The 27,557-nt window shown below is 47.6% G+C and overlaps 2 protein-coding genes across 2 annotated transcripts in view; both read right to left on the reverse strand.

Annotated features, from left to right (window-relative positions):
• The window catches only part of TNFRSF10D (TNF receptor superfamily member 10d), a 30,877-nt gene extending 18,198 nt beyond the window's left edge, over nt 1-12,679 (reverse strand). The window contains exons 1-2 of the mRNA XM_003823581.7: nt 10,041-12,679; nt 1,070-1,175 (exon numbers count right to left, since the gene is read on the reverse strand). Of these exons, the coding sequence (XP_003823629.3) occupies nt 1,070-1,175; nt 10,041-10,190 (256 nt within the window). The 5' untranslated portion in view covers nt 10,191-12,679. The remainder of the gene's footprint in view (nt 1-1,069; nt 1,176-10,040) is intronic.
• Nucleotides 12,680-16,785: 4,106 nt separating this feature from the next.
• LOC129398520 (putative uncharacterized protein encoded by LINC00596) lies at nt 16,786-18,897 on the reverse strand (the record flags this gene model as incomplete). The annotated part of the gene is made up of 2 exons (XM_055116198.3): nt 16,786-17,149; nt 18,806-18,897. Coding segments are annotated over 2 exons (180 nt in total), but the record flags the coding sequence as incomplete, so codon positions are not given.
• Between the last annotated feature and the right edge of the window lie 8,660 nt (nt 18,898-27,557).

Below are 27,557 nucleotides of genomic sequence, written 5' to 3' on the forward strand. Positions count from 1 at the left end.
AGTATGGAGGTTCCTCAAAAAACAAAACATAGAATAACTATATGATCCAACAATCCCAGTATTGTGTATACATCCAAAGGAAATGACATCAGTATGTTAAAGAGCTATCTTCCCTCCCATGTGCATTGGAGCATTATTTACAATGGTCAAGACATTAATCAACCTAAGTGTCCATCGATGATGAAAAGGTGAAGAAAATGTAGTACATAGACACAGTGGAATACTATTCAGCCTCAACAAAGAAGGAAATTCTGTCATTTGTGACAGCATGGATGAACCTGGAGATATTATGCTAAGTGAAATAAGCCAGGCACAGAGAGACAAACACCTCATGATCTCACATATGTGGAATCTTAAAAGTTGATCTCATAGAGGTAGAGAGTAGAATGGTGATTACCAGCGCTGCATTTGCACGGTGGGTTGGAGAGATGCTGGTCAAAGGATACAAAATTTCAGTTAGACAGGGGGAAATAAATTCAAGAGATGTATTGTGTGACATGGTGACTACAGTTATTAAAACAATGAGTTGTACAGTCCTGCCTTCTATTCACAGGGAATATATTCCATGGAACAAACTCTGCACTTACTCAAGTCCCTGATACAAATTGGGATAGTATTGCATACACCCCAGGTACATATGCTTTAAATCATTTCAAGGTTACTTGTAATACCTAATGCAATAGACATGCTATGTAAATAAGTGCTTTACTGCATTGCTTTTTATCTACTTTTATTGACATGTTATCATTTTCATTATTTTTTCCACATATTTTTGATCTGTGTTGGTTGCAACCACGGATGCAACACCCACAGATGAGGATGGCTACAGAACCCCCAGGTGAGGAGGGCAAAGAGGGCTTATCCCAGGGCTCTGTATCCATACAGCTGAAAATTGCTGAGTAGACTTTTAAGTGTTCTTACAACAAATACATGATAAGTGTGTGAATTAGCTTGATTTAGCCATTTCACAATGCGTGCATATTTCCAAACATCATGGTGTACACCATGAATATATACAATGTTTATCTGTCAGTTAAAAATAAACTGATTTTTAAAAATAAGAGTGCACCTGCTGGACACTCCTCCTCCTTGAGGCTGCGCCTCTGTTGCTGTGGGGCCACTGTCTGCTGGGGAACTTCGTCCTGCCCGGGGATGGTGGCAGAGTCAACCCGGACCTGTGGGGACAAGGCAGAGATGGGTGTGAGTGGCTTCCAGACCTTACCTCTCCCAGGCTCCGTCTCACATTCCCTTCACCCCAAGTGACAAAACCCATGAGAGCTTGGACTTTTTTCCCACTCCAAACTTTCATTCTTTTGCATCCGTGTTTGTCCCCTGGCCTGTTAGGCAGCTATTTTCTATAAAGAAAAACACCTCCGTATCCTTTTCTCATATTATAACATAAAATATATTTACCCCAGAAAATATGAGCAGAAGAGTTTTTTTTTTTTTTGATAGAGTCTTGCTATGTTGCCCAGGCTAGAATGCAGTGTCTATTCACAGGTGTGATCATAGTCTACTACAGCCTGGAACTTCTGGCCTCAAGTGATCCTCCTGCCTCAGTCTCCCAAGCAAGCTGGGTAACAGGAACACACCACTGTAGTTGGCAAGAAAAGATTTTATAAGAACACAAAAGGCCAGGTGCGGTGGCTCACACCTGTAATCACAGCACTTTGGGAGGCCGAAGGGGGTGGATCATGAGGTCAGGAGATTGAGACCATCCTGGTTAACACAGTGAAACCCCGTGTCTACTAAAAATACAAAAAATTAGCTGGGCATGGTGGCGGGCGCCTGTAACCCCAGCTACTTGGGAGGCTGAGGCAGGAGAATGGCGTGAACCCAGGAGGCGGAGCTTGCACTGCACTCCAGCCTGGGCGAAAGAGCGAGACTCTGTCTCAAAAAAAAAAAAAAAAACACACACATATGAGCCCTTCAAGCAGAAATAGCATCTAATGTATTTAGTTTGACCAAGTGTTTAATTGACCAGTGGGTGAATACTCTCTCTCTCTCTCTCTCTCTCTCTCTCGCACACACACAGACACACACATAAAAATACACATTTTTACAAATGAGGGTTACAATATAACCTTAAAGAAAGTCAGGATATAGCATCAAACATTAAGTAATTTCTGCTTCACAAAGGACCTTGACAAGCTGTTCCCACTAAATATCAAAGAGTGACAGAAAAAGATAAAACAGCAATTCAGGGATTATGGCCATGATCTCTGTGTTATAAATGACGACGAGAAGACAACTGGAGAATCGGAATAGAGTCTGCGTATTAGATAGTGGTAACGTGTTGATGTTAATTTCCTTGTTTGTAGAAAGTACTCACTGAAAAATTCAATAATAGCTTTCATCACGCCAACAGCTATTTTTCAAATTTTTTTGCATAGTTTTTGTAACTTTTAAGTTGGCAGTGTGTAAAAGTACAAAATTAATTTAATTGTAAATTTACATTTAATTAAATTTAATATAATCTTGCTCCTGAGAAAAAACAAAATGGTTACAATAAAAACTACTTATGTTGGGCTCTGTTCAACTGCCTGGCTCTCAGCAAGACAAAATGTAGCTTTCTTCCACATGAAAGCCTGCCTAGTAGTTGGTGACAGTGAAGCTAATGCACATTTCCCAAATCCTTCCTTCTCGAGCTGGGGTCCCTCTAGGTTCAGGCGATGTCTCTGTCACCTTTCTCTGCTCTCACACCCTTACTCCTTTTCAAGAGCAACTATTCATTTTCTCTTTTTTTTTTTTTCTTTTTTGGAGATGGGATCTCCCTCTGTCATCCAGGTTGGAGTGCAGTGGCGTAATCTCTGCTCACTACAACCTCTGCCTCCCGGGCTCAAGTGGTCCTCCAACCTCAGTCCCTAAGTGGCCGGGACCACAGACAGGAGTGTGCCCCAATGCCTAGCTAATATTTGTGTATTTTGTACAGCTGGGGTTTCATCACGTTGCCCAGGCTGGTCTAATTCCTGAGCTCAAGCGTTCTGCCTGCCTGGGCCTCCCAAAGTACTAGGATTACAGGCGTAAGTCACCACACACAGTCCGTTTTGTCAGTTCTTTTTGTGGTTTCTATTCTATTTCCTTGATTTATGTTCCTCCTTGTTACTTTGGTTTAAATTTATGCTTATATTTTATGATTGATTAATGTAGATCTTCAGGCCATAAATTTCACATATTTTTCTTTTTTTGACAGCTTTAACGAGACACAAATCACATAATTAGTAATTATGATTATTCATAAAATTCACCCATTTAGTCTACATTTCAGTAGTTTTTTAATATACTCATAGCTATGCAATCATCACTATAATCAATCTTAGAATGTTTTTATCACTCCAGAAAGGAACTGCATACCCTTCAGGAGTAACTCCCCATCTCCCCAGTTTTTTTAATAGACACATTGAAAGCTGTATTATTTCACCCCGAGCACTGCTAGCCATTTCCCACCGGTTTTGATGTTATATTATTATTATTTATTTTGAAACATTTTACCTTCCCTTTTGATTTCTTCTCTGAACCACAGATTTTTTAGAAGTGTGTTGTTCAATAACCAAATTTTAGCATTCCCTATGGATACTATTACTGATTTCCAGTCTCGTTTCATTAAGTTTAGAGGTCATATCGTGTGTTTTATATCCCAGAAGCCAGTCTATCTTGGTGAAAGTATCATGAGCATAGAAAGGAATGAGTGTTCAGTGGATGCTCCACTCCTGCTCTTTAAATGTCAGTTAAGTCAAGGTGGTTGATAGTGTGCAGATCGCTTGCCACTTTACCGGGGTTTTCATTCTGACCGTTCTGTCAATTACAGAGAAACAGCTGATTTAATCTCCTTTTCATTCTCTTTTTGCATCATGTGTTTTGAAGCTGTATTACTAGGCATATACAATTTGTGATTATTATTATACTCCTTGAAGAATTAACCTTTTTAACTACAAGGGTCCCTTTTGAGCTCCCATAATATTCTATGTCCTAAAATTGTTACAGTAGGCAGCTAGTCAGGTATGAGCAGGGTAGGAGAGGGCTCCCCGCTTCTGACATCAGCAGTGTTGGGCGACCATCAGGTGGTTGATAACTGTCTCTCTAAAGTAAGAACTGGTTACAGCCAATGCCAGAAAAAGGTAGTCTCCTAATACATAGAAAACACCTGAAACTGATCAGCAGCTTCCCAATAAGATTTCAGGAGTGGGGAGAAGTAAGGCAAGATCCTGGAAGCATACTTCCAGGATCAACCTATAAAACCAACCTATAAAACCCCAACTCAGGCAGTCCGGCTGCGCACTGTTTCTCAAGTCACCTGCTCGGCCATCTTTCAAGTTGTACTTTCCTTCTTTTCTTTCTGTTCCTTCCTTTCCTTCCTGTTCTAAAGCTTTTTAATAAACTTTCACTCCTGCCCTGAAACTTGCCTCCGTCTCCTTCTGCCTTATGCCCCTCAGTCCAATTCTTTCTTCTCAGGAGGTAAAGAGCTGAAGGTGCTGTGGACCCATATGGATTCGCCGCCTTCAACGTAGGGTAACTCGGATCTCGTCCACCACTAACAAAATCAACTTCATCTGATACTGAGATAGCCACGGCAGTTTTCTTGGCCTTACACTCTGCGTGGTGTATCTTTTTCCATCTATTTGCTTTCCACAGACAGCATCTGTGTCTTCCTTTTAAGGCCCATCTCGTATAGACAAGATATAGCTGAGTCTTGTTTTTTCAGCCCTTCAAACCCTTTTTATCTTTGAACTGTAGTGCCCGGTGGATTTACTGTTAGTGCAATAATTGATAGTCAAAATAGACCTATAAGTTTACCATTTAAACTATGGTTGTCTAGTCTGATTTTTTTACTCCTTTTTCCCCTGCACATTTTAATGTTAATTACCTTTTAGAATTCCACTTTAACTGGGTACTGACTTTTTATGCATACGTATTTCCATGATCTATGTGCAAGTGCTATAGGGAATACAGTATACACTCAAGTGCTTATATTCTATTGAAGGTTTTTTTAAAATAGATTTATTGTGGTATAATGGATATGAAACAAAGCGTACATTTTTGAAGCATGTAGGTTGAGATGTATGTATACACTGTGGAACTATCACCACGATAAGATAATGACATGTCTACCGTCCTGCAGTGTTTCTTCATTTTTCAATGTAATCCTCTCTTCTGCTTTGCTCCTACGTCCCCAGCAACACCTCTTCTGCTTTTTGTCACAATAGATTAGTTGTATTTTAATAAGATGAGGAATCAAATGGTATGCATTCTGCTTGTATTCCTTCACACGACATGATTTTCTGTGTGTGTGTGTGTGTGTGTGTGTGTGTGTCTGTGGTTTTTGGTTTTATTTTGGTTTTTGGTTTTGAGACAGCATTTTGCTATGTTTCCCAGGCCGGTCTTGAACTCCTGGGCTCTAAGGATGCACCCACCTGGGCAGGACTATACATGTGAGCCATCGCACCTGCCCACCCGCCCTGGCCCATTGACTATTATGAATTAAAGGCTACTGAAAAACAGCAGGCGCAAGAAGATGCTTTGACCTCTTTTGTGTTTCCTAAAAGCAGGAGATGAAAGTCCCCAGGGAAACATAGGACAATCTCCTTATTTTTAAGGATGAGAAGTCGAGGCCAAGAGATTACTGTGCAGACCTTGTTAGAACAGAACCACTTATCTTTTTAGCCTCCACATATTTACTTGCTTCTTCACAAGTCTAATTCAATATATAATTATTGACCAATAATAATATTGGTCTAATTCAATATATAAGTAACTGACTCTCACTGCTTCTCTGTGCTAGGTAAAACTTGCATTAAATAAATGTGTGTGTTGGGTGGGCATGGTGGCACACACCTGTAATCCCAACATTTTGGAAGGCCGAGAAGGGCGGATCACCTGAGCTCGACTTCGAGACCAGCCTGGACAACATGACAAAACCCCGTCTCTACTAAAAATACAAAAATTAGCCAGGCGCAAGGGTGGGCACCTGTAATCCCAGGTACTCAGGAGGCTGAAGCAGAAGAATCACTTGAATCTGGGAGGCAGAGGTTGCAGTGAGCCAAGATTGCACCACTGCACTCCAGCCTGGGCGACAGAACAATACTCCATCTCAAGAAAAAAGAAGTCGTACGTGCTTTTCTCCTGTGTACCTGTCTTATGGCAATTTAATTCTCAGGTCCAGCCAAAAAAAAAAAAAAAGCCCTTCAAGGGGAGCTTCGCTTCCCTCTATGACTCTCAATGGTGACTCTAACCAAACACCATCCTTCAGGCCAACAATACCACATCCTATAGCCTTGCACCAACACGGCCTCTCTGGAGGAGGGGGAGGCAAGGGTGGTGAGATCTCAGGCCTCCCTCATGCGACCTCCTATTAGTTATATGATTCCTGGTGTCACCTCACCCACCACACTGTGGGCTCCAGGAAGCAGGATTCACATGGGGTTCATCTGTCCTCCCTGGCTCCAGCAGACTCCAAAGACAATAAAGGGCTCATTGTCTATTTCCTGGGTGACTCACTTTCCCCTCAAGCCCATGAGGTGAGCGCAGTGGCGGCCTCAGCTTACCACCTAAGGACAGGCTCCAGGCTGTGGCACAGGGAGGAGACCCCGAAGAGCCCTGTGGACTCTGCTGAGGACCCATAGAAGCTCCCAGAGGCCAAGTGCAGGACAGAGAACAGAGAAGCAGCTGCTCAGAGAACTCTAGCCCTTCAGAGGCCCAAATATGGCTGCTATTATACAGAAGGTGAGGACAAAAATGCTGGACGACAAAAATGCTGGAGACATTGCTCCTGAGTCTCATTTTGCCACTTGCAAAACAGGGAAAACAACCTGCCCTCGTGTCCCCCGGTTGTTAGGAAAATCCACTACACGAAGATGTACACTCTCTGGCTGGGAGCAGGATACCAGCTGCCCAACAGCACAGGCTCGGGGCATGGCACTGTCCCCACTGTCTCCATCCCCAACCTGGAAGCTAGAGCCTCGCTACCCTGCCACTCCTGGATACAGGACAGAGAACCAGAACTGGGACCGTGGCCTCTCAGTAGGGGCTGGGTGAGCAGCCATCTGCAGCCACCTAGATGGAGACCTTTCCTGCTCATCTTCAAACTCCAACCCAGGCCGGGCACCCACCAGAAGCACAACTGGAAGCGTGGCAGGTAAACCAGGCTGTGGCCCTGCAGTGCCATCACTGTCCTCACTTGACTCTGGCTCCTCTGTTCCTTGATGGCCCCTCCACACGGTGCTCCACCCCAGTCTTCAGAAGCTTCTGCCCCAAGGCCAGGGAGCCCGGTATAGAGGTGCGGGTAGGAACAGGTGCAGCCTCTGCTGGGTGGAGGACAGGTGCCCTGGGGATCCAGTCCGGAGTGACTGACACCAGCCCTGAGGATGTGATCTGTCCTCCCACACCTGCTAACACAGCCCTCTGAGGTTTACACAGGGCTGCTGAAGATTTTTATCTCTTCTTCACTTTACAGGCAGGAGCTGGGGCCACAGCAGTGTCACAGAGCTGGAGGGGAAGCACAGCAGGGCCCAGTTGTTCCCAGCCTCCAATCTCAGGAGTCCTTGAGAGCCTCAGAGTCCGAGATTCTGGGCCGTTGGATCTTTTCGATTCCTACTTTGATAAAGAGAGGGGTGGGGTGGAAGCCTCTGTTACACAGATTGGACCAGTCCAACGCTGACAGAGCCAAGAAATCCGGTCAGGAACTGAGCTCAGCTCCAGGCTCATCTGATGTCCTCCTTACAGCCTGAAGATGGAGACCTTATCTCCATTTACAGGCATGGCGGGTGGCAGGGACTGGCCCCAGCTGACCACGGTTCTCCAAGTTCACAGCTGGGAATTCAGTCTTCCCTGCCACCCTCCCCTGCTGTCTCATCTGGATCCCCCGGTCATCTACTCCCACTACCAAAACTCCTGTATCCTTGAAAATTCCTAATACCATGAAGGAATGAAAGTACATAACAATGTGATGAATCACGTTTTACTTCCTAGACTAGCAACGAATGAAAGCTAAGTGTAGCAAGGGTGTAGGGATACAGGCACATGTGTGGACTAGGTGTGAGTGTAAGCTGAGTTCAATGGTCTTTTGGAAGAAAATTCGTAAACATCTAAAGAAACTTCTGAAATGATTTATCCCATGGAAGTAGAAGTAAAATTCTACTTCTAAGGAGTTGCCCAATAAGCTGGTGCGCATGGACATGTGGACACAGGATACATGCAAGGGTATTTAGTACAATGCTGTTGGAATTAGCAAAGGCAAATTTACTTTGGGTTATATCTCATCGGGATGGGATATAACCAGCTGCCTCTAGATGGCAACAGTGAATTAACCTGTGGCTTACCCATGTAGTAAAATACAATACCCTTGTTTAAAAGAAAATCAATCTGAATGTACTGCCATAAAACATCTAATGTGATTTGTGTTAGCTCCAAAATTTTAAAAAGCAATTGTGCATTGAAATGCATTTAATAAGGCAAGACTGATGGAGGGATCAAAGCCTCCTTTGGGACGCATAGAGTTCACATTCCCAAAACTGTGAAATTCAGGTTGCTGGCCTTGTCTACGCAGGTCATCCATGCATTCTCTCTTCAGGGCCACTGTCCTGACACAGCCATTCTTCTAGCTGCCTCAGGTAGGTCCACCCACTATAAACTATTGTAGAAGTCAGTTGTGTAATTTTTGAGAGGTGAAAATGTCACTGCTGTTCTGAATTTAGTATTACTTCGTTGAAAGAAAACATGGAGACTTCTCATGGTTCCTGTAATCTTGTTTTATCCTCCCCGTTTTGTTTTTTGGTATTACGTAAGGAACCTCAGAAAGCACTGTTGGCAGAAACGTTAGTCACTCTGAAAAAGTCCTGGCAGTCTGCACATCTTATTTTTATGTCCTTCTTGTGCACCCCACTACCAATCTCAGTTTCCAAAGCCAACTCACAACGAGAACTTTACACCTTTTATGCCGAAGGAAGGGGCCATCCCGCGGTCCTGCCTATGGGATACAGAGGGGACACACGGGTGGCAGTGGAAGACACTGACTGCAAGCACCTTGGTTAACCGCTTCCTGCCACTTTCAGGGTTCTATAGAAAATGAAAGTTACAAAAAACAGCGTTGGAAAGCTTTTTAACCGGCTGTTTGTTAAACTGATCTCCAAGAAACACATTTAACAGTGTAAACATAGGGTTAATTTTGTTTGTTTGTCTGTTTTTGTTAAGGCAGAGTCTCGCTCTGTTGCCCAGGCTGGAGTGCAGTGGTGCAATCTCGGCTCACTGCAACCTCTGCCTCCCGGGTTCAAGCAGTTCTCCCGCCTCAGCCTCCTGAGTAGCTGGGACTACAGGCGCAGGCTGCCACGCCTGGCTAACTTTTTTTTTATTTTGAGACGGAGTCTTGCTCTTGTTGACCAGGCTGGAGTGCGATGGCGCGATCTCGGCTCACTGCAACCTCCCCCTCCCGGGTTCAAGTGATTCTCCTTCTGCCTCAGCCTCCCGAGTAGCTGGATTACAGGCTCCCGCCATCACGTCCGGCTAATTTTTGTATTTTTAGTAGAGACGGGGTTTCACCATGTTGGCTAGGCTGGTCTCCAACTCCTGACCTCAGGTGATCCGCCCGCCTCGGCCTCCTAACGTGCTGGGATTACATGCATGAGCCACCGCGACCGGCCTGGGTTAACGTTACTAACGAACGAACGATATTAACGAACGAACGAACCAACCAACGAAAGAAAGAGGCAACCGCTCTGTGGCTTCCTGAGGTTCACTCCGGGGTTTCCATCTTGACTCCCTCCCTCCGCTGATTCTGGAACTTCCTCTGGGGCAGCTCAGTGCGGTCCTCGCCGCACGGGACAGCCATGGGGAGCGAGCGCGCGCTCTGCTCCCTCGCGGCCCGGTCGCTCCTGCCCAGCCCGGGCACCCCACTCTTCCCCTGACTCCGACGGCGGGTTCGTCCTGCTCAGACATGCCCGGCCGCAGGCGACCCGGGCCAAGCATCCCCACCGTGTCCCCCTCTCTCCCTGCCCACTCCCGGCGCCAGGTGCGCTCTTCCCCAGCCAGGGACCGCGGCGGAGACTCACCGGCAGCAGAACCGCGACGATGAAGACGACGAACTTAAGGGTCTTGGGGTCCAGGAGCCATGGTCTGGTTCCCGACGCTGTCCTGGCTCCTGGATAGCGCCCTGCTCGAGCGCTCGAGGCGGTCGGGACGCTTTGTCCCCAAAGTCCCATGAGAAGGGAGGAGGGTGGAGGCTCTTCGCCCCCCTTAAGTTCGGGTCGAAAGCGCCAAAATCAATCAGAAATCGTCCCCGTAGTTCGTGCGCGTGCAAAGGTTCTCGCAGCTACACTGCCAGAATAGAACGTGCTCCTGCGCTTTTATACCCCGGAAAAAAGGCGTGGTCACTTGTACTCCCTTCCCGCAGTCACTTCCAGGCACTCAGGCTGGGCCTCCCCCAGCACCTCCGGGAGGGCCCAGGTTGTGGGGGTGGGTGCATGGACGGAGAGGAACCAGTTCTTGCCGGCGGCGGTGACCCAGGGCCTGTGGTTTGATTCCGGGTCCTGTCCAGGCTATAGCCAGCAGAAGGGGCAGGAGCTGAGGCGCTTCCCACTGCGCTGCTGTAGTCTGGGTAGTGAGGTTCAGAGGCGGCACAGGAGGCCCGTCCTGAGCCTGCTCCCTCCCCGGGATGCCTGTCTCTCCTCCTCTTAAACCCTGAACTACTTCCTGGCCTAAGGACTTCAGTCCACTCTTAGCTTCTGCTCCCACTCCCTCCTCCCACAGCGGCCTCACTGACCAGTGCACTGATGCCACTGCCTCCACTCTCCTTGCTGCTGTGACCCAGCTCCAAGCTTCTCTGGCAGGGGCTTGGCACCCCTCAGTAGCGGGTGCCTGGCACCAAGGAGGGGTCCAGTGAACGCATGAATGGACAAAATGAAGGACACAGGGGCCATGACGGGCACATGCAGAGGCTGAGGAGTAGGTAGGAGGGAGAGGAACGCCGGGGGCATCCCTAGCCACAACCTGGCACCCTTTGCATGGTCAAGGCACAAACACTCCCTGACCAACCTTGAGGGCTCTAGTATTGGGGCCCCATGGAGACAGGGGAATCAGGGGAGTGGCTTCCAAAGTCTGTTCCCAAGTCTAGTGTCTACCCAGGTCCAACTGTCTGACCTTGGGCTACTTACCTCCCCATCCAGTTAAACACACTGCCGCTGTAAGGACAGACCCAATGTGTGGTTTTGAAAGGTGCCAGCTTGTGACCCTAAGCAGTAAGGTCAACGGCACGACTCCTAGACCCTTGGGGTGAGTCGGCTCCTGACCCCTCACATGGTAGATAGAAGAGGATAGCGCTATAGAAATGAAGGTTTTTTGGCTCATGAGAAACCTGGGAATGAAATGTCATCCTCTCCACAGGCTTGGATTCGAGCGATGGAGCACCCTGAGCACCTTCCAGGGCCCAGACACTGACCTAGGGTCAGAAATGTGTGCCAGGGCCGGGCGCAGTTGCTCACGCCTGTAGTCCCAGCACTTTGAGAGGCTGAGGTGGGCGAATCAAGAGGTCAGGAGTTCGAGACCAGCCTGGCCAACATAGTTAAACCCCATCTCTACTAAAAATACAAAAATTAGCTGGGCGTGGTGGCGGGCACTTGTAATCCCAGCTACTCAGGAAGCTGAGGCAGGAGAATTGCTTGAACCCAGGAAGTGGAGGTTGCAGTGAGCCGAGATTCCTGCCACTACACTCCAGTCTGGGTGACAGAGCGAGACTCTGTGAAAACAAAAAAGAAAAAAAAAATGTGTGCCAGGTCCCAGGCACTGAGCTAGGGTCAGAAATGTGCGCCAGGTTCCAGGCACTGAGCTAGGGTCAGAAATGTGTGCCAGGTTCCAGGCACTGAGCTAGACTCAGAAATGTGTGTCAGGCCCCAGACACTGAGCTAGGGTCAGAAATGTGTGCCAGGACCCAGGCACTGAGAAATGTGTGGGGTCAGGAATGTGTGCGGGGTGCAGATCCAGGCAGGAAGTGAAAGGACAGGGACTTCAGGAAGACTGACAGCATTAACACAGAGCCACCAGGGCCTGCAGGAAAGTCATTAGAGCACCTTAGCTCCCTTGGCCCTGGAGGGTGGACCACACAGTATAGACCAGAAACCAGACTGCAGGTAACAATGCATTCTCTGTGCCCTGTGTGGAGCACTGACTAGGGCTAATGGCAAAAGGCTGTGAGCACCTCCAAGGAACTGGGCCTTTAGACTCAAGTTTCCGTTTAAGAGGCACTTACTAGCTTGAGATGGAACACTAACTGAAGTCTCCCCTGTGACTGAAGGACATAAAATAATCTTGAAACCTGAAAAACTCATGATGTCTTCAGTGATCTTGGAAAAGCTCTAACTGGGAGGGCAGTCACATAAGAGTTCTATTACAAAATGGATTTTTTTTTTTTTTTTTTGAGATGGAGTCTCACTCTGTTGCCAGGTTGGAGTGCAGCACGATCTAGGCTCACTGCAACCTCTGCCTCCTGAGTTCAAGTGATTCTCCTGCCTCAGCCTCCCGAGTAGCTGGGATTACAGGCACATGCCACCACGCCTGGCCAATTTTTGTATTTTCAGTAGAGACGAGGGATCATCATGTTGGTCAGGATGGTCTCGATCTCTTGACCTCGTGATCCACCCGCCTCGGCCTCCCAAAGTGCTGGGATTACAGGCGTGAGCCACCTCACTCAGCCTAAAAAATGGAAATGGTTGATATGGGATCCTGGTGCCTGAGGAAGGCAAAGAGGAGACACTCATGAGCAGGGAGCCTCTGTTCCCCTCCGACTGAGTCTGGAACTGGGTGAGGAGCTGCTGGATTCTGTGGTCACTTGGACATTGCCCTATACACAGCTCTTTACTTACTGACCAAGAGCTACTTAGTTTGTAGACAGTCATTCCTAGGTGAATGGACAACATCCTATTTGGAAGGCCACCCCTCTGATGGAAGAAGGCAAAGGCAAATTGGCTAGGTGGGTTGGATTGCATGCTGTTTTCCTAGCGTGATGGAGGATTTGAACAGCAGCAAAAGCCCCTGTACTTGAGTTTTTTTCTGGCTCATGGACAGTCGTCAATGTCCCGGTCATAGAGTTGGGAAGGAGAATGTGAAAGTTGATTGCACAAATTGGGTCATTCTTGTCACACCCAACTAAAACAGAGTCAAGAGGCCATGGGGGGAAAAATCACTGTATTACCCCCAAACTGCAATTCTCTGTAAGTCTGGCAGCTGTAACATGAAACTATTAATAGTTCTATCTTATATCTATTGACACAACCGGCTGCTGCTCTAAGACCAGCCTGACCCACTGCAGTCACTCACCAGTCAGAGCATGCCACTTCTTCAAATTTTACAGCGCCAATGAACTTTCTGGAAAAAAAATACTTAGTATTTCTCATTTAAAAAAAAACATCTGGCCGTGTGCGGTGGCTCACGCCTGTAATCCCAGCACTTTGGGAGGCCAAGGCGGGCGGATCACGAGGTCAGGAGATCGAGACCATCCTGGCGAACACTGTGAAACCCTGTCTCTACTAAAAATACAAAATAATTAGCCGGGCGTGGTGGCGGGCGCCTGTAGTCCCAGCTACCCGGGAGGCTGAGGCAGGAGCATGGCATGAACCCAGGGGGCGGAGCTTGCAGTGAGAGGAGATCACACCACTGCACTCCAGCCTGGGCAACAGAGCAAGACTCCGTCTCAAAAAAAAAAAAAAAAAAAACTTCTAAACTTCTCTTTGTTCTTTGGACGTACCAAAGACAACTTGGTCTTTGTGTATGCCAAGAATTGCAATTCTTGCTTTCCAAATAAAGGGTATTAAATTTGGATATTCGTCTCTACATTTTCCATTGTTTCCAAGAGTAAGGGGAAACTGACCTAGCGTAGGGATGTCCACATGAGGCCCGACCCTGTGGAAATCTCTAGGGGAGCTTGAGGAGTGCATTAAAGTAGGACACGCCCATGCTGGTCAGTAGAACCCACCCTCAGGTTTAGAAAGTGACTGTAATCAGCAAGAGATACCACCCACCATGTAGTCCCTTGAGGTGGTCACCAGAGGCCACGAAGTAAAATAAGTGGATATGGGGGAACCACAGTGACGCAGAGATGGGCTGAATCGAAACACATTTCTCTTGCTCTCTCTCAGGCACATAATGCCAGTAAGAGCTGTTCTGTCTAGCAGCGGGAGAGACAGAGACTGCCTATAGCTATGAGGCAGATTCCCTGATGGGGAGGCCCTCAACATACTTGGAAAGTGAGACTGAGGGCAGTGCCCTGGGAGTACAGGTGAGTCTCGACAGGAACAGAAACTGACTGTGGATTGTCTTTTCCTTACCTGGTGGAGGCTGCAAACGCCCAGAGTGCTATTAATATAAAAGAACTGAAAGAAGGTATTATTCTAGTTTGGACCACTAAACCGCACTTCCTTGGACCAAGAAACAGGCTGTTCAGTGCGTAATGTTTAGCAATGGGCAGAGAGATATCCTCCTTAGAGTAATAATTTGATAGGGAAGCGAACAGTCAACTGAAACATTGATTGTCTAAAATGGGGGGGAGACACAGGCATGAAGGGCGGGCTTCCACACCTTCACCAGTGTGTGCCCCCACTCCACACGAGTGGGCTAAAGGAGTGTCCCCACCAGACTTTCTTCCATTTTTCCAGTGGGTTTGGGGATGAGGGGGTGGGGAGGATGCTAGTATAATGACTGTCATTTTGTTGTTGTTGTTGGGTTTTTTTGAGACACAGTCTCGCTCTGTCGCCCAGGCTGTAGTGCAATGGCATGATCTCGGCTCACTGCAACCTCCGCCTCCGGGGTTGAAGTGATGCCTCCTGAGTACCTGGGACTACAGGCCCCCGCCACCATGCCCAGCTAATTTTTATATTTTTAGCAGAGACAGGGTTTCACTATGTTCGTCAGGCTGGTCTCAAACTCCTGACCTCAGGTGGTCTACCCACCTTGGCCTCCCATAAGTGCTGAGATTACAGGCATGAACCACCGCGCCCGGCCAATGACTGTCATTTTTGTCTTTCTTCCCCGCATTACCTCAACTCTCCCCTCCTCCCCACCCACCACCTGGTGCAGTGGCCACAGGACCGGGGCTACAACTACAAGTGCTGGAAGCAGCGACGACTCCTAAGCCAGGAACTGAGACTATGTGTTTAGACTTTTCTGTCAATTTTCTTATAGACCTGATGGGTGTGGGTTGTGCTTTGCCCCACCTGGCAAAATAGAGGCTAACTGTATATGCAGCTACATTGCCTGATATGGTTTGGATGTGTGTCCCTCCAAATTTCATATTGAAACAGGATCTCATGTTGGAGATGGGCCTGGTGAAGGTGTTTGGGTCATGGGGGAAGAACCCTCATGAATGGCTGTCTGCCTCCCCACAGTAGTGAATGAGTCCTTCCTCTATTAGTTCACTCGACAGCTGGTTGCTTAAAGGAGTCTGGCACCTCTCACCTCTGTCTCTTGATCCCTGTCACCATGTGATGTGCTGGCTCCGCTTTGCCTTCTTCCATGATTGGAAGCTCCCTAAGGCCCTCACCAGAAGCTGAGCAGATGCAGGTGCCGTGCTTGTACAGCCTACAGGACTATGAGCCAAATAAACCTCTTTTCTTTATAAATTACCAAGCCTCACCTATTTTTATAGCAACACAACATGGACGAATACATTGCCTATTGGTAAAATAGCCCACTAGTTCTGCACCTGTGTAACCCTGCCCTATATGAATGGAAGTGGATTGAGGGGATACGCTTGCTGCATGAGTATTGCTGTCAGCAAGCTGGCCCATCACAATTCCTTTTAAAGTGGAAAACTTTGAATATAAGTGAAAAGAAGGAGGATGAGGAGCTGAGAGTAAAAGAATGAATAAATGGTTTATGTAATGAGGAAAATCTTATATTACAGTAATACCAAGAAAGAGACGCAGAGGAAGAGAAGACATTGTCTCTTAGCTCAATTATCCCAGATGTCTGAGAGGGGGAAGCTCCATATTTGCTGAGACCTGTCCTGCTTTTGGAACCTGACAGGTGGAATGGAGGCCTAAAAACCTGAGTGGTCTCATCCTGGGATGCTTTTCTTTTCTTTTCTTTTCTTTTTTTGAGGCTGAGTTTCTCTCTTGTTGCCCAGGCTGGAGTGCAATGGCACGATCTCGGCTCACTGCAACCTCTGCCTCCCTGGTTCAACTGATTCTCCCGCCTCAGCCTCCCAAGTAGCTGGGATTACAGGCATGTGCCACTACACCCGGCTAATTTTGTATTTTTAGTAGAGATGGGGTTTCTCCATGTTGGTCAGGCTGGTCTTGAACTCCCGACCTCAGATCATCCACCAGCCTCGGCCTCCTGAAGTGCTGGGATTACAGGTGTAAGCCACCACACCCGGTCCCTGGGAGACATTTGTATATGATATGATGCTGGCGTGGACTAATTATAAGTGACTGAGGAGGACTTAGTAACCTACCAGTATCTTTTGAATTGTGTATCGTTTTGCTATGAGGGAGCCCATGGCCAGAGATCAGACTGATTTTGCTATGAGGGAGTCCATGGCCAGAGATCAGTCTGGTCTCTGGCCATGGACTCCCTCATAGCAAAAGGATATGCAACTCAAAAGATCAAATATGTATTATTTTATTTGTGCCATATTTGATCTCTGCCCTGTTTCCTGCAACAAAGCTCTGAAAATCCTTGGAATCTCTCAAGTGATCAATGTTTTTTTTGTATGCCAGTGAAATGACTGATGGCTGGAGGCTCTTGGACAGCCTCGGGGTGGGGGGAACCAGCCTGTGATCAGAGGGTTGAACCTTCAGCCCCTGCTGAAGTTTTGCTTGGGTTTTGCTTACCTGGTGGAAGCTGCAAATGCCCTCCCCCATCCCAGCTTCTGGTGAGAGAAGAGGGGCTGAATGTTGAGGTGATCACCAATGGCCAGTGATCACTCATGCTTGAGCAATGAAGCCCCCAAAAAAGCCCAAAAAGAGGCCGGGCGCGGTGGCTCACGCCCGTAATCCCAGCACTTTGGGAGGCCGAGGTGGGCGGATCACGAGGTCAGGAGATCGAGACTATCCTGGCTAACCCAGTGAAACCCCATCTCTACTAAAAATACAAAAAATTAGCCAGGCGTTGTGGCGGGCACCTGTAGTCCCAGCTACTTGGGAGGCTGAGGCAGGAGAATGGCGTGAACCTGGGAGGCGGAGCTTGTAGTGAGCCGAAATAGCACTGCCGCACTCCAGCCTGGACAACAGAGCGAGACTCCGTCTCAAAAAAAAAAAAAAAAAAAAGCCCAAAAAGACAGAGTTCACAGAGCCTCTGGGTTTGTGAACAAGTACACATCTGTATGTAGGGAGGGTGGCACCCTCTAATTCCACAGGGACAGAGCTCCTGCACTGGGCACCCTCACAACCCTCACCTTCTTCATCTGGCTGTTGATTGATATCATTAAAAATATCCTCTGTAATAAATTGGCAATAGCAGGTAAACTGTGTTCCTGGCTTCTGTGAGCTGGCCTAGTGAATGATGAAACCTGAGACGCAGAACATGGGAATTTTCAGTTGGTGGTTCCCATGTCGGGTTCTAATTAGCCTAGTTGTGGGGGAACCAGGAGGTTTCCAAATGACTCAATGGCCAATGAAATTCTTACGAATTCACAGTTTATTGTGTGGCTTTTGCACATACACACTCATGCAAATATAGTCAACACACACAGGCGGTGATGAGACGGTGGGGAAGGGACCACAGTGAGCATCTCAGGAGACCAGCATGCTGACTGACACACTGGCAGGTCCGGGTTTCCTCAGAACATGGACCAGGGTGGGGGTCGCTGCGCTTCTTCCATAGCCCATGGGAAAGAGGCCTCAGAGTTCTTGGGGGCAGAGCTGCAGCAGCTGCTTGGCTATGGTCAGAGTCTTTGCGGTTTTTATGGCCCTCTGCAGGCTTGTCTGTAGCCAAGATCTCAGCTGCCTTCTGGCTTCACTTGCTTGTCTGGTCTAGGGGGTGCCCGTCCACAGCAAATCCTCTCATCACCTCAGTCCACCACACATACGCTTCTCACTCTGAGGGGTCAGCAATTTCAATGTGGGCTGATCCTCTCTCACAAGTGAATTTATTTTGAGACATTTAGGGTCACCAAACACTAATATATATCAGTAGCTAAGTCAGACAGAAGGCGTGGACGACTTGGGGACATTGTATTAGTCTGTTTTCACACTGCTATAAAGAATGGTCTGAGCCTGAGTAACTTATAAAGGAAAGTAGTTTAATTGACTCACAGTTCCACATGGCTGGAGAGGCCTCAGGAAACTTACAGTCATGGCAGAGGACGATGGGGAAGCAGGCACCTTCTTCACAAGGCGGCAGAAGGGAGAGTGAATGAGGAATTGCTAAAGCCTTATAAAACCATCAGAAGTCGCGAGAACTATCATGAGAACAGCATGAGGAAACCACCCCCATGATCCAGACATCTCCCACCACGTTCCCCCCTTGACATGTGGGGATTACAATTTGAGATGAGATTTGGGTGAGGACACACAGCCAAACCATATCAGACCACCTGCTTGTGATTTGCACCTGAAGTGGGGGGAGTCTTGTGGCACTGAGTCCTTACCCTGTGGGGTCGGCACTACCTCCGATTTGTGTCAGAAGTGAATTGAATTGGCTGGGCGTGGTGCCTCATGCCTGTAATCCCAGCACTTTGGGAGGCCGAGGCAGGTGAAGCACGAGCTCAGGAGATCAAGACCATCCTGGCTAACAGGGTGAAACCCTGTCTCTACTAAAAACATAAAAAATTAGCCGGGCATGATGGCGGGCTATTGGGAGGCTGAGGCAGGAGAATGGCGTGAACCCAGGAGGCGGAAGTTGCAGTGAGCTGAGATGGCGCCACTGCACTCCAGCCTGGGCAACAGAGCGAGACTCCGTCTCAAAAAAAAAAAAAAAAAAAAATAGAAGTGAATTGAATTATGGGGCACTCATCTGAGGTGGGAAAAGTGGTCAGGGTGGGAAAAATCCACATATCGGTTCCCGGAAGTACCTCGAACTATGAATATATTGATCAGTGTAATTTTGTGTCCAGAATTGGTGGGTTCTTGGTCTCACTGACTTCAAGAATGAAGCCGTGGACCCTCGCGGTGAGTGTTACAGCTCTTAAGGTGGCGCGTCTGGAGTCTGCCCCTTTTGATGTTCAGATGTGTTAGAAGTTTCTTCTTTCTGGTGGGTTTGTGGTCTCGCTGGCTCAGGAGTGAAGCTGCAGACCTTCGCGGTGAGTGTTACAGCTCTTAAGGCAGCGCGTCTGGAGTTGCTCATTCCTCCTGGTGGGCTCGTGGTCTCGCTGGGCTCAGGAGTGAAACTGCAGATTTTCGCGGTGAGTGTTACAGCTCATAAAAGCAGCGTGGACCCAAAGGGTAAGCAGTAGCAAGATTTATTGCAAAGAGCAAAAGAACAAAGCTTCCACAGTGTAGAAGGGGACGCCAGGAGATTGCCAATGCTGGCTCGGGCAGCCTGCTTTTATTCTCTTATCTGGCCCCACCCACATCCTGCTGATTGGTAGACCCGAGTGGCCTGTTTTGTCAGGGTGCTGATTGGTGCATTTACAATCCCTGAGCTAGATACAAAGGTTCTCCACGTCCCCATCAGATTAGTTAGATACACAGTTTTGACACACAGATCCTCTAAGGCCCCACCAGAGCAGCTAGATACAGAGTGTCGATTGGTGCACTCACAAACCCTGAGCTAGACACAGGGTGCTGATTGGTGTGTTTACAAACCTTGAGCTAGATACAGAGTGCCGATTGGTGTATTTACAATCCCTGAGCTAGACATAAAGACTCTCCACGTCCCCACCAGACTCAGGAGCCCAGCGGGCTTCACCTAGTGGATCCCGCACTGGGGCTGCAGGTGGAGCTGCCTGCCAGTCCCGCGCCGTGCGCTCGCACTCCTCAGCCCTTGGGTGGTCGATGGGACTGGGCGCCGTGGAGCAGGGGGTGGTGCTAGGCGGGGAGGCTCGGGCGGCACAGGAGCCCGAGCTAGGTGGGAGGCTCAGGCATGGCGGGCTGCAGGTCCCGAACCCTGCCCCGCGGGAAGGCAGCTAAGGCTCGGTGAGAAATCGAGTGCAGCGCCAGTGGGCTGGCACTGCTGGGGGACCCAGTACACCCTCCGCAGCCGCTGGCCCAGGTGCTAAGTCCCTCATTGCCCGGGGCCGGTAGGGCTGGCCGGCTGCTCCGAGTGCCGGCCGTCAAGCCCACGCCCACCCGGAACTCCAGCTGGCCCGCAAGCGCCGCACGCAGCCCCGGTTCCCGCTCGCGCCTCTCCCTCCACACCTCCCTGCAAGCTGAGGGAGTGGGCTCCAGCCTTGGCCAGCCCAGAAAGGGGCTCCCACAGTGCAGTGGTGGGCTGAAGGGCTCCTCAAATGCCGCCAAAGTGGGAGCCCAGGCAGGGGAGGTGCTGAGAGCACGGGAGGGCTCTGAGGACTGCCAGCGTGCTGTCACCTCTCAATTTCTTAATATTTTCTTTTTTTTTTTTCCGACGGAGTCTCGCTCTGTTGCCCAGGCTGGAGTGCGGTGGTGCTATCTCGCCTCACTGCAAGCTCCGCCTCCTGGGTTCACGCCATTCTCCTGCCTCAGCCTCCCCAGTAGCTGGGACTACAGGCGCCCACCACCGCGCCTGGATAATTTATTTTTTGTATTTTTAGTAGAGACAGGGTTTCACCGTGTTAGTTGGTCTCGATTTCCTGACCTCGTGATCCGCCCACGTCGGCCTCCCAAAGTGCTGGGATTACAGGCCTGAGCCACCGCGCCCGGCAATTTCTTAATATTTTCTTAGCTGGAACGTTGCCTTTTTGTCTGAGCCTATAGCACTCAGGGTTTGGGGTAGTAGGGCTGGAACCTCATGTTTCTGAGATCTGTTAATGAGTAGGACCAGTGTCTGCGCTCAGGTGGTCAGGCCAACATCAAATGGGTCCCCGGCAGAATATTTTTTCCTAACATATTCCTCTACTGGTTTCCAGGGGTCAGTAGATGTCAATATGGGTTGTGGTGGTATAATTTCTTTAAATTTTTCGTGAAGGCCTCGAAACAAATTAAATATAATCTTTAAAATTTTGTTTTATCATATACAGGGTGTTTATGCTAAATCTTCATTCAGAAATCTAATGATTGTTGAGAGACCAGGTTCCTGAAACAGGCAATCCAGATTCCAATATGTAGTGCTAAGGCTCTGATTCAGGGACCACCAGAAGAGAGAGGGTCCAGCTAGTCTCACGTTAGCAAACACTTAATGTCACTCACACTCCCCGTTCACTCTTCCTCCTCCAGGCCAGGGCCTCTCTCCCCTGAGCCCACATGGGGCCTGTGGTAAGCAGTTTCTGAAATGGCCCCAGTGTTCCTCTTTCTTGGTATTCATGGCTGGGACGTAATAAGAAGCATCTGGTTTTTTCTCTGCTCATGGTTTTGGGGCCAAAGCTTCAAAACACTGATGTTTTCTGAGTAATTGTGGTGAGAGGGGCTTTTTTTAAATCATAAAACGACTTCCAGCATTCCTGAGTTGATGCTCATGAGGTGGCTCTTGGAGGAGAGGGTCTGGCTGCCAGTGATCAGAGCAATGGAACTTTCAACACTAGCACATCCCTCAGCTCAGAGCAGGGAGATGACTGAGGATTAATCACCATAGATTAATGATTGACGCCTTCGTGCTATGGAATGAAACTGCCATAAACACCATAAACCACAAGGTTCAGAGGAAGGAATAATCAGTCGCTCACTGGGGTTGGACAGATGAGAGTAACACAGAAAAATTAAGGGCAACATCACACTTTCTATATCAAAAGTAATGTCCATGGACTTTACATTACTATATGCTACAAATCTAATGATTTAATAAAATCTCCTTAAGAAATTAGAGAAGTTCATTTTATTTTATGTTGGGCAATGGACTTTCTAAGCTTATGACCAAGAAAAAAATAAGTGTACCTATAGATTTAGCTACTTAAAATTTAAAATTTCTGTACGTTAAAATCTAAGACAAAAAGAATAGGCAAATTTAAAAAACCAGAAATCTGTTATTAGTATTTGGGAAGCATGAAGCCTGTCTTTCTAGACAAAACAAATCCTAAAAAATGAATTTGAACAAAGAAATTTAAAGTACTGACCAATATATGAAACATATATCAGAGAAATGCATATCAAAGTCAACTAATTCTTTCCTAGTTAGGAAAAATGAAATCCAAAGAGCAGTGATGTCAGATCTAAAGTGATGCACTGTTGGTAGGAATCACAGCTGTGTGTGTGTGTGTGTGTGTGTGTGTGTGTGCGCGCGCACCTCTACGGGTTAACCCCGATATTCTACTTCTTCTAGAAAATTGCCTAATGAATGTGATTAGAAATGTGGCCAAAGATGTATTCTCAAATATTCACAACTTCTTTGCCTTTTGCATACTGGTGATTGAAGTTTTGGGGAGAGGGGCTGGTATTTGGGTGGAGCATGACACTGGACTCTCGCCTTTGCCCATCTTGAGAACATAGGCCATCCTCTTAATCTTTGGAGGGGGACTCACAGGATGTTTATTAACTTTATGTTTTGTGGGGGGGCTTTGGGCAGGGTCCGAATGTTAGGAAAAGGGGCACAGAGCTGAAGAATGAGTCGCCTGTAATGAAGTATCACACACGGTGAGCCCTGCCTAGTGCTGGCTTGTGGGAAAAAGGAAGAATAGAGCAGGAGGAAAGAAAGCTCAAGTCTAAGAAGAGTAAAGATGAGACTGGAGGATTGTGGAGGGTTCAAACCATAGCTCACAGCCCAGGGTTTCAAGTGAGGCCGAGGAGTTCATGGGGAGGGCAAGTGAGAAGCAGGGGGAACCCGGAGCAGTACTCCCTTCCCTCTGGGGAAGGGGAACAGCATGGGAGCACGCCTGGGCCTCCCAGGAGCTATAGGCAAGAGGGAGGGGTTCCTCCAGGGCAAGGAAAACAGGAAATGGGTCTCCCGGATGCCTGCAGGGCTGAGCAACCTGGTCCCACTGATGAGGATGCAGGGAAGTTCGGCGGAGAAAGTGAAGGTCGGGCCAGGGCTGGAGGAAGCCACAGGAGAGTGACCACAGGACTTTCCCAACAACCAGGGCCAGCTCACCTCTCAGGAGGACCCACTGCTCCTTCCTTGACGGCTCTGTCAGAGCCCAACTGCAGCCCCAGGTGCAGCCAGAGGACCCCCCGGGAGGCTGTGGGTGAGCCAGCCCAGTGCTGGTGTCCCTGTCCCCAAAGGGAGGGGAAGAAGGAGGTGCTGGATTCAAGTCCCCAAGACTCTGTCACTTTAAATTCCAGGGAGTCCGAGGCAGGAAACAACCCCCCACCGACTTCAGCAAGCCTGAAGGAAGAGAAGGCAGGGAGGTGTGAGTCACAGCAAGAACACAGCCTGTGTTACTCAGAGCTGTTTCAGGGAAGAATGGGAGGACAGGGGCAAAAAGAAAACAAACAAAACCTCTACACTTCCTTTATGTGAGTTTCCATAGTTAATTTGGTCATGAATTCACACATATCTCAGGATTTTACCCTTAATTGCCTTCTTTTTATGTTTGATGTTACCAACATACTCTTCAGATATGATCATCTACTGCTTTCTCTAGTAGGAGAACAGACAAGCAAGGGAAGGTCTGCTTTTGTGAAGCAGTTCCTGCCCTCCTTGCACACAGCAGAGGCTATCTGGCCTGTTCTTTTCTCCTGTCTTCAAATTAGCCGATTCTTTCTTCTGCCTGATCAAATCTGCTGTGGAATTTCTCTACTGGATTTTTCACTTCAGCTATTATATTTTTTTCAGTCCCAGGATTTCTACTGGGAACCTTCTAATATTTCCTATATCTTTGTGGATATTCTCTATATGTTGATACAGGTATGTATAGATATCTATAGATGCATCAATGTTTCCCCAGAGGAAAGGTGCAGGTGCTGCTCTGGGTTTCCCTAGAATATTTCCCTGCAGCCCCTGCCCATGGGCTCCTCAGCCTCACCCTTGAAGCCACGGGCTGCGAGCTATTGTTTTAATCTTCCGCAATCCTCTAGAATACACACACACACACACACACACACACACACTTCCTTTAGATATTTGAGCATGCTTAAAACTGTTGATTTAGGCAAGGTTTTGGCTCATGCCCATAAACCTATCACTTTGAGAGGTGGAGTTGGGCAGATCACTTGAGGTCAGGAGTTTGAGACCAGCCTGGCCAACATGGTGAAACCGTGTCTCTACTAAAAATATAAAAATTAGCCAGGAAATTGTGGCACACTCTTGTTATCCCAGCTACTCTGGAGGCTGAGGCACTAGAATTGCTTGAGCCCCGAAGGTGGACGTTGCATTGAGTCGAGATGATGCCACTTCATTTTAGCCTGAATGACAGAGCAGAGCAAGACTCTGTCAGAAAAACAAACAAACCCCACCACAACTGTTGATTTAAAGCCAAATAAGACCAATATCTGAACTTCCCCAGGTATCTGTCAATCTCTTCTTTCCCTGTACATGGACCATATTTACTTTGTATGCTTTTGTGGGTTGAATTTGTCTCCCTAAAACTTATTTTGAAGCCCTACACTCTGGTACTTGTCAGTGCGATTTTTTTTTTTTTTTTTTGAGGCAGAGTCTCACTCTGTTGCCCAGGCTGGAGTGCAGTGGCACGATCTCAGCTGACTGCAACCTCTGCCTCCCGAGTTCAAGCTATTCACCTGCCTCAGCCTCCTGAGTAGCTGGGATTACAGGTGCGTGCCACCACGCCTGGCTAATTTTTGTATTTTTAGTAGAGACGGGATTTCACCATGTTGGTCATGCTGGTCTCGAACTCCTGACCTCGTGATCCGCCTGCCTCAGCCTCCCAAAGTAGGTGTGAGCCACTGTGCCCAGCCATGTGATCTTATTTAGAAATGGGTCCTTTGCAGATATAATTACTTAAGAAGAGGTCATCCTGGGTTAGGGTGGGCCCTAAACCCAGTGACTGGTGTCCTTAGAAGGCCATGTGAAGAGATAGGGAGACACACAGAGAGGAGAACATCCTGGGAAGACAGAGATGGAGACTGAGTGAGCACCCGGAAGCCAAGGAAGGTGAAGGATAGCCAGCAGCCCCCAGAAACCAGAAGAGAGGCATGGATTATTCCTCACAGACCACAGAGGGACCAACCCTGCTGCCACCTTGACTTTGAACCTCTAGACTGCAGAACTGTGAGATGAATTTTTTGGAACCATAAAGTTTGCGGCAATTCGTTACAGTAGTCCTAAAACTAATGCGCTTTGTCAAGTTCCATCACTTTTTTTTTCATTAAGCCCTCTTTTGGTTGCTATTGTAGGGCTGGAGAAACTCCCTTTCATCCTCCTAGGGTCCCAGCTAGGTTGCAGAGTTAAACTGACATAAGATTGATCATTGGGAGCCCTCATAAAGAAATGAAGATCCAATGAAGTAGTTAGAGTCAGTTACTCATGCACTGAATTGGATCAAAAAAGAGTTGTGGAGAAGCAATTAAATTATGTAAAGAAGTTTAAAAGATAAGTTATTTTTAACAAGGTCTGTTCAGAATCCTCTGTTTCAACTTCTCTTCCTTGCAGATAGGAATGTTCCATCTTTCTAGTACAGGAAGGGAATCTTTCCCATATAAATTTCATCTTCTACTTTTTTTTTTTTTTTTTTTGAGATGGAGCCTCGCTCTATCACCCAGGCTGGAGTGCAGTGGTGCTATCACGGCTCACTGCAAGCTCCACCTCCTGGGTTCACACAGTTCTCCTGCCTCAGCTTCCTGAGTAGCTGGGGCGACAGGCTCCCGCCACCGCGCCCAGCTAATTTTTTTTGTATTTTTAGTAGATATGGGGTTTCTCTGTGTTAGCCAGGATGGTCTCAATCTCCTGACCTCGTGATCCACCCGCCTCGGCCTCCCAAAGTGCTGGGATTATAAGCATGAACCACTGCGCCCGGCCATCTTCTACTTTTAAGAAACAACAGGAGGGTCAAAGTGATCGTTTCTCACTTGCTGTTTTCCAAGTGTCTTTAACTTAAATAGTCAATATGCTAGATTAACATATTTTAACCCCTTCATTTCTCTCATCTGGAACTTCCCAGGATGTTTCATGTATTAAAAGTTAAGTTGATGGCTGTGGAGAGCAGAATCAGGTTAGTAACTGAATGGCAAGAGACCTATAAAGGAAAACAGGAATATAAATTGGAACAGGCAAGACATAAGTCTAACTATATTGTCCCATAGCTTTTTTTTTTTTTTTTTTTTGAGATGGAGTCTCACTCTGTCGCCCAGGCTGGAGTGGAGTGGCGCAATCTTGGCTAATGGCAACCTCCGCCTCCCGGGTTTGAGCAATTCTCCTGTCTCAGCTTCTCGAGTACTGGGATTACACATGTGTGCCACCACGCCTGGCTAATTTTTTGTATTTTAGTAGAGATGGGGTTTCACTGTGTTGGCCAGGCTGGTCTTCACCGTGTTGGCCAGGCTGGTCTCAAACTCCTGAGCTCAGACAATCCACCCGCCTTGGCCTCCCGAAGTGCTAGGATTACAGGCGACCCATATCTTATTGAATAAGTCTCTTAGTCATGAGAATAGTTTTGTCCAGTTAGGCAGTTGTATCTCATTTTAGGAAATGATGTTATAGGTGGTCCTTCATCTAGGTTAGGCCTCTATAAGGTGTGGTCAATCAGTATTTAATAAGAGGCATTTTACGGAAACGAAAGAAAAGTAAAGGTTAATGGTTGGAGCAAATTATACAAGCCCAGTTTTTGAGTCCAGAGGACAGTCAGTTGAGATTTCTAGATGTTGGGCTTGAAGCATCTTTAGATGGTGGAATGATAAGAAGTCGTGGCAATTTTGATGAATTTCCTGTTGTGTTCTTTACATCAGGTGTTCTGGTGAACTTTCTGAGCACCCCATATACCCATGGGCATGAAAATTGTCCATAGGCAAGCTGTTACTGAAACACCTGAGGATGGGTCTAGGTCCTGCTGCTTGAAACACAGAAGGTCAAGCACTGAGACATTGAGTATTGCCAGGGAAATGTAGGGGTTTATATAGCAGGGAAGAAATTTAACCATAGGTAGGAATACAGGAATTAGAGAGTCATGATAAGAAATGTAACCATGTGTGGAAAAACAGGAATTAGAGAGGAGTAATGAAGAGAAGTTGTTCAATGGGAACCACCTGGCTGGTTAGGCAATCGTAGTGGATGAAGAGTGTAGCATTTCACTGTTGAAATGCAATGATTTCAGGAAGTTTCAGTTCCTTGACACTGTCTGGGAGGCTTGATGGTGGGTTTCCTGAGAAAGGAAGTTAGATAAGACTAATTTAACTTTCTCAAGTTTTAACACTGGGAGGATCAATTTCTATGATTTTTCAAATAAACCATAAACATCGATCCTATGAGACAGTTGGGTCTGTTTCAGTCCCTCCTTTCTACTTATTAATTCCTCAATCCTGGGGAACCTGGCCCTGGATCTTTCTGGCTGCTTCACGCTGAGGAGGCCACCATGGGTGACCTCGTGGCCACTCAGGAATCACAGGTTAATCTAATCCTACAGTTTTCTTCTGAAATACAATCTTTCTCTCTCCATCCCCCACTTCCACCAAAGATGAATCATA

Source organism: Pan paniscus, chromosome 7, assembly GCF_029289425.2.
Source record: "Pan paniscus chromosome 7, NHGRI_mPanPan1-v2.0_pri, whole genome shotgun sequence".
Classification (NCBI taxonomy): domain Eukaryota; kingdom Metazoa; phylum Chordata; class Mammalia; order Primates; family Hominidae; genus Pan; species Pan paniscus.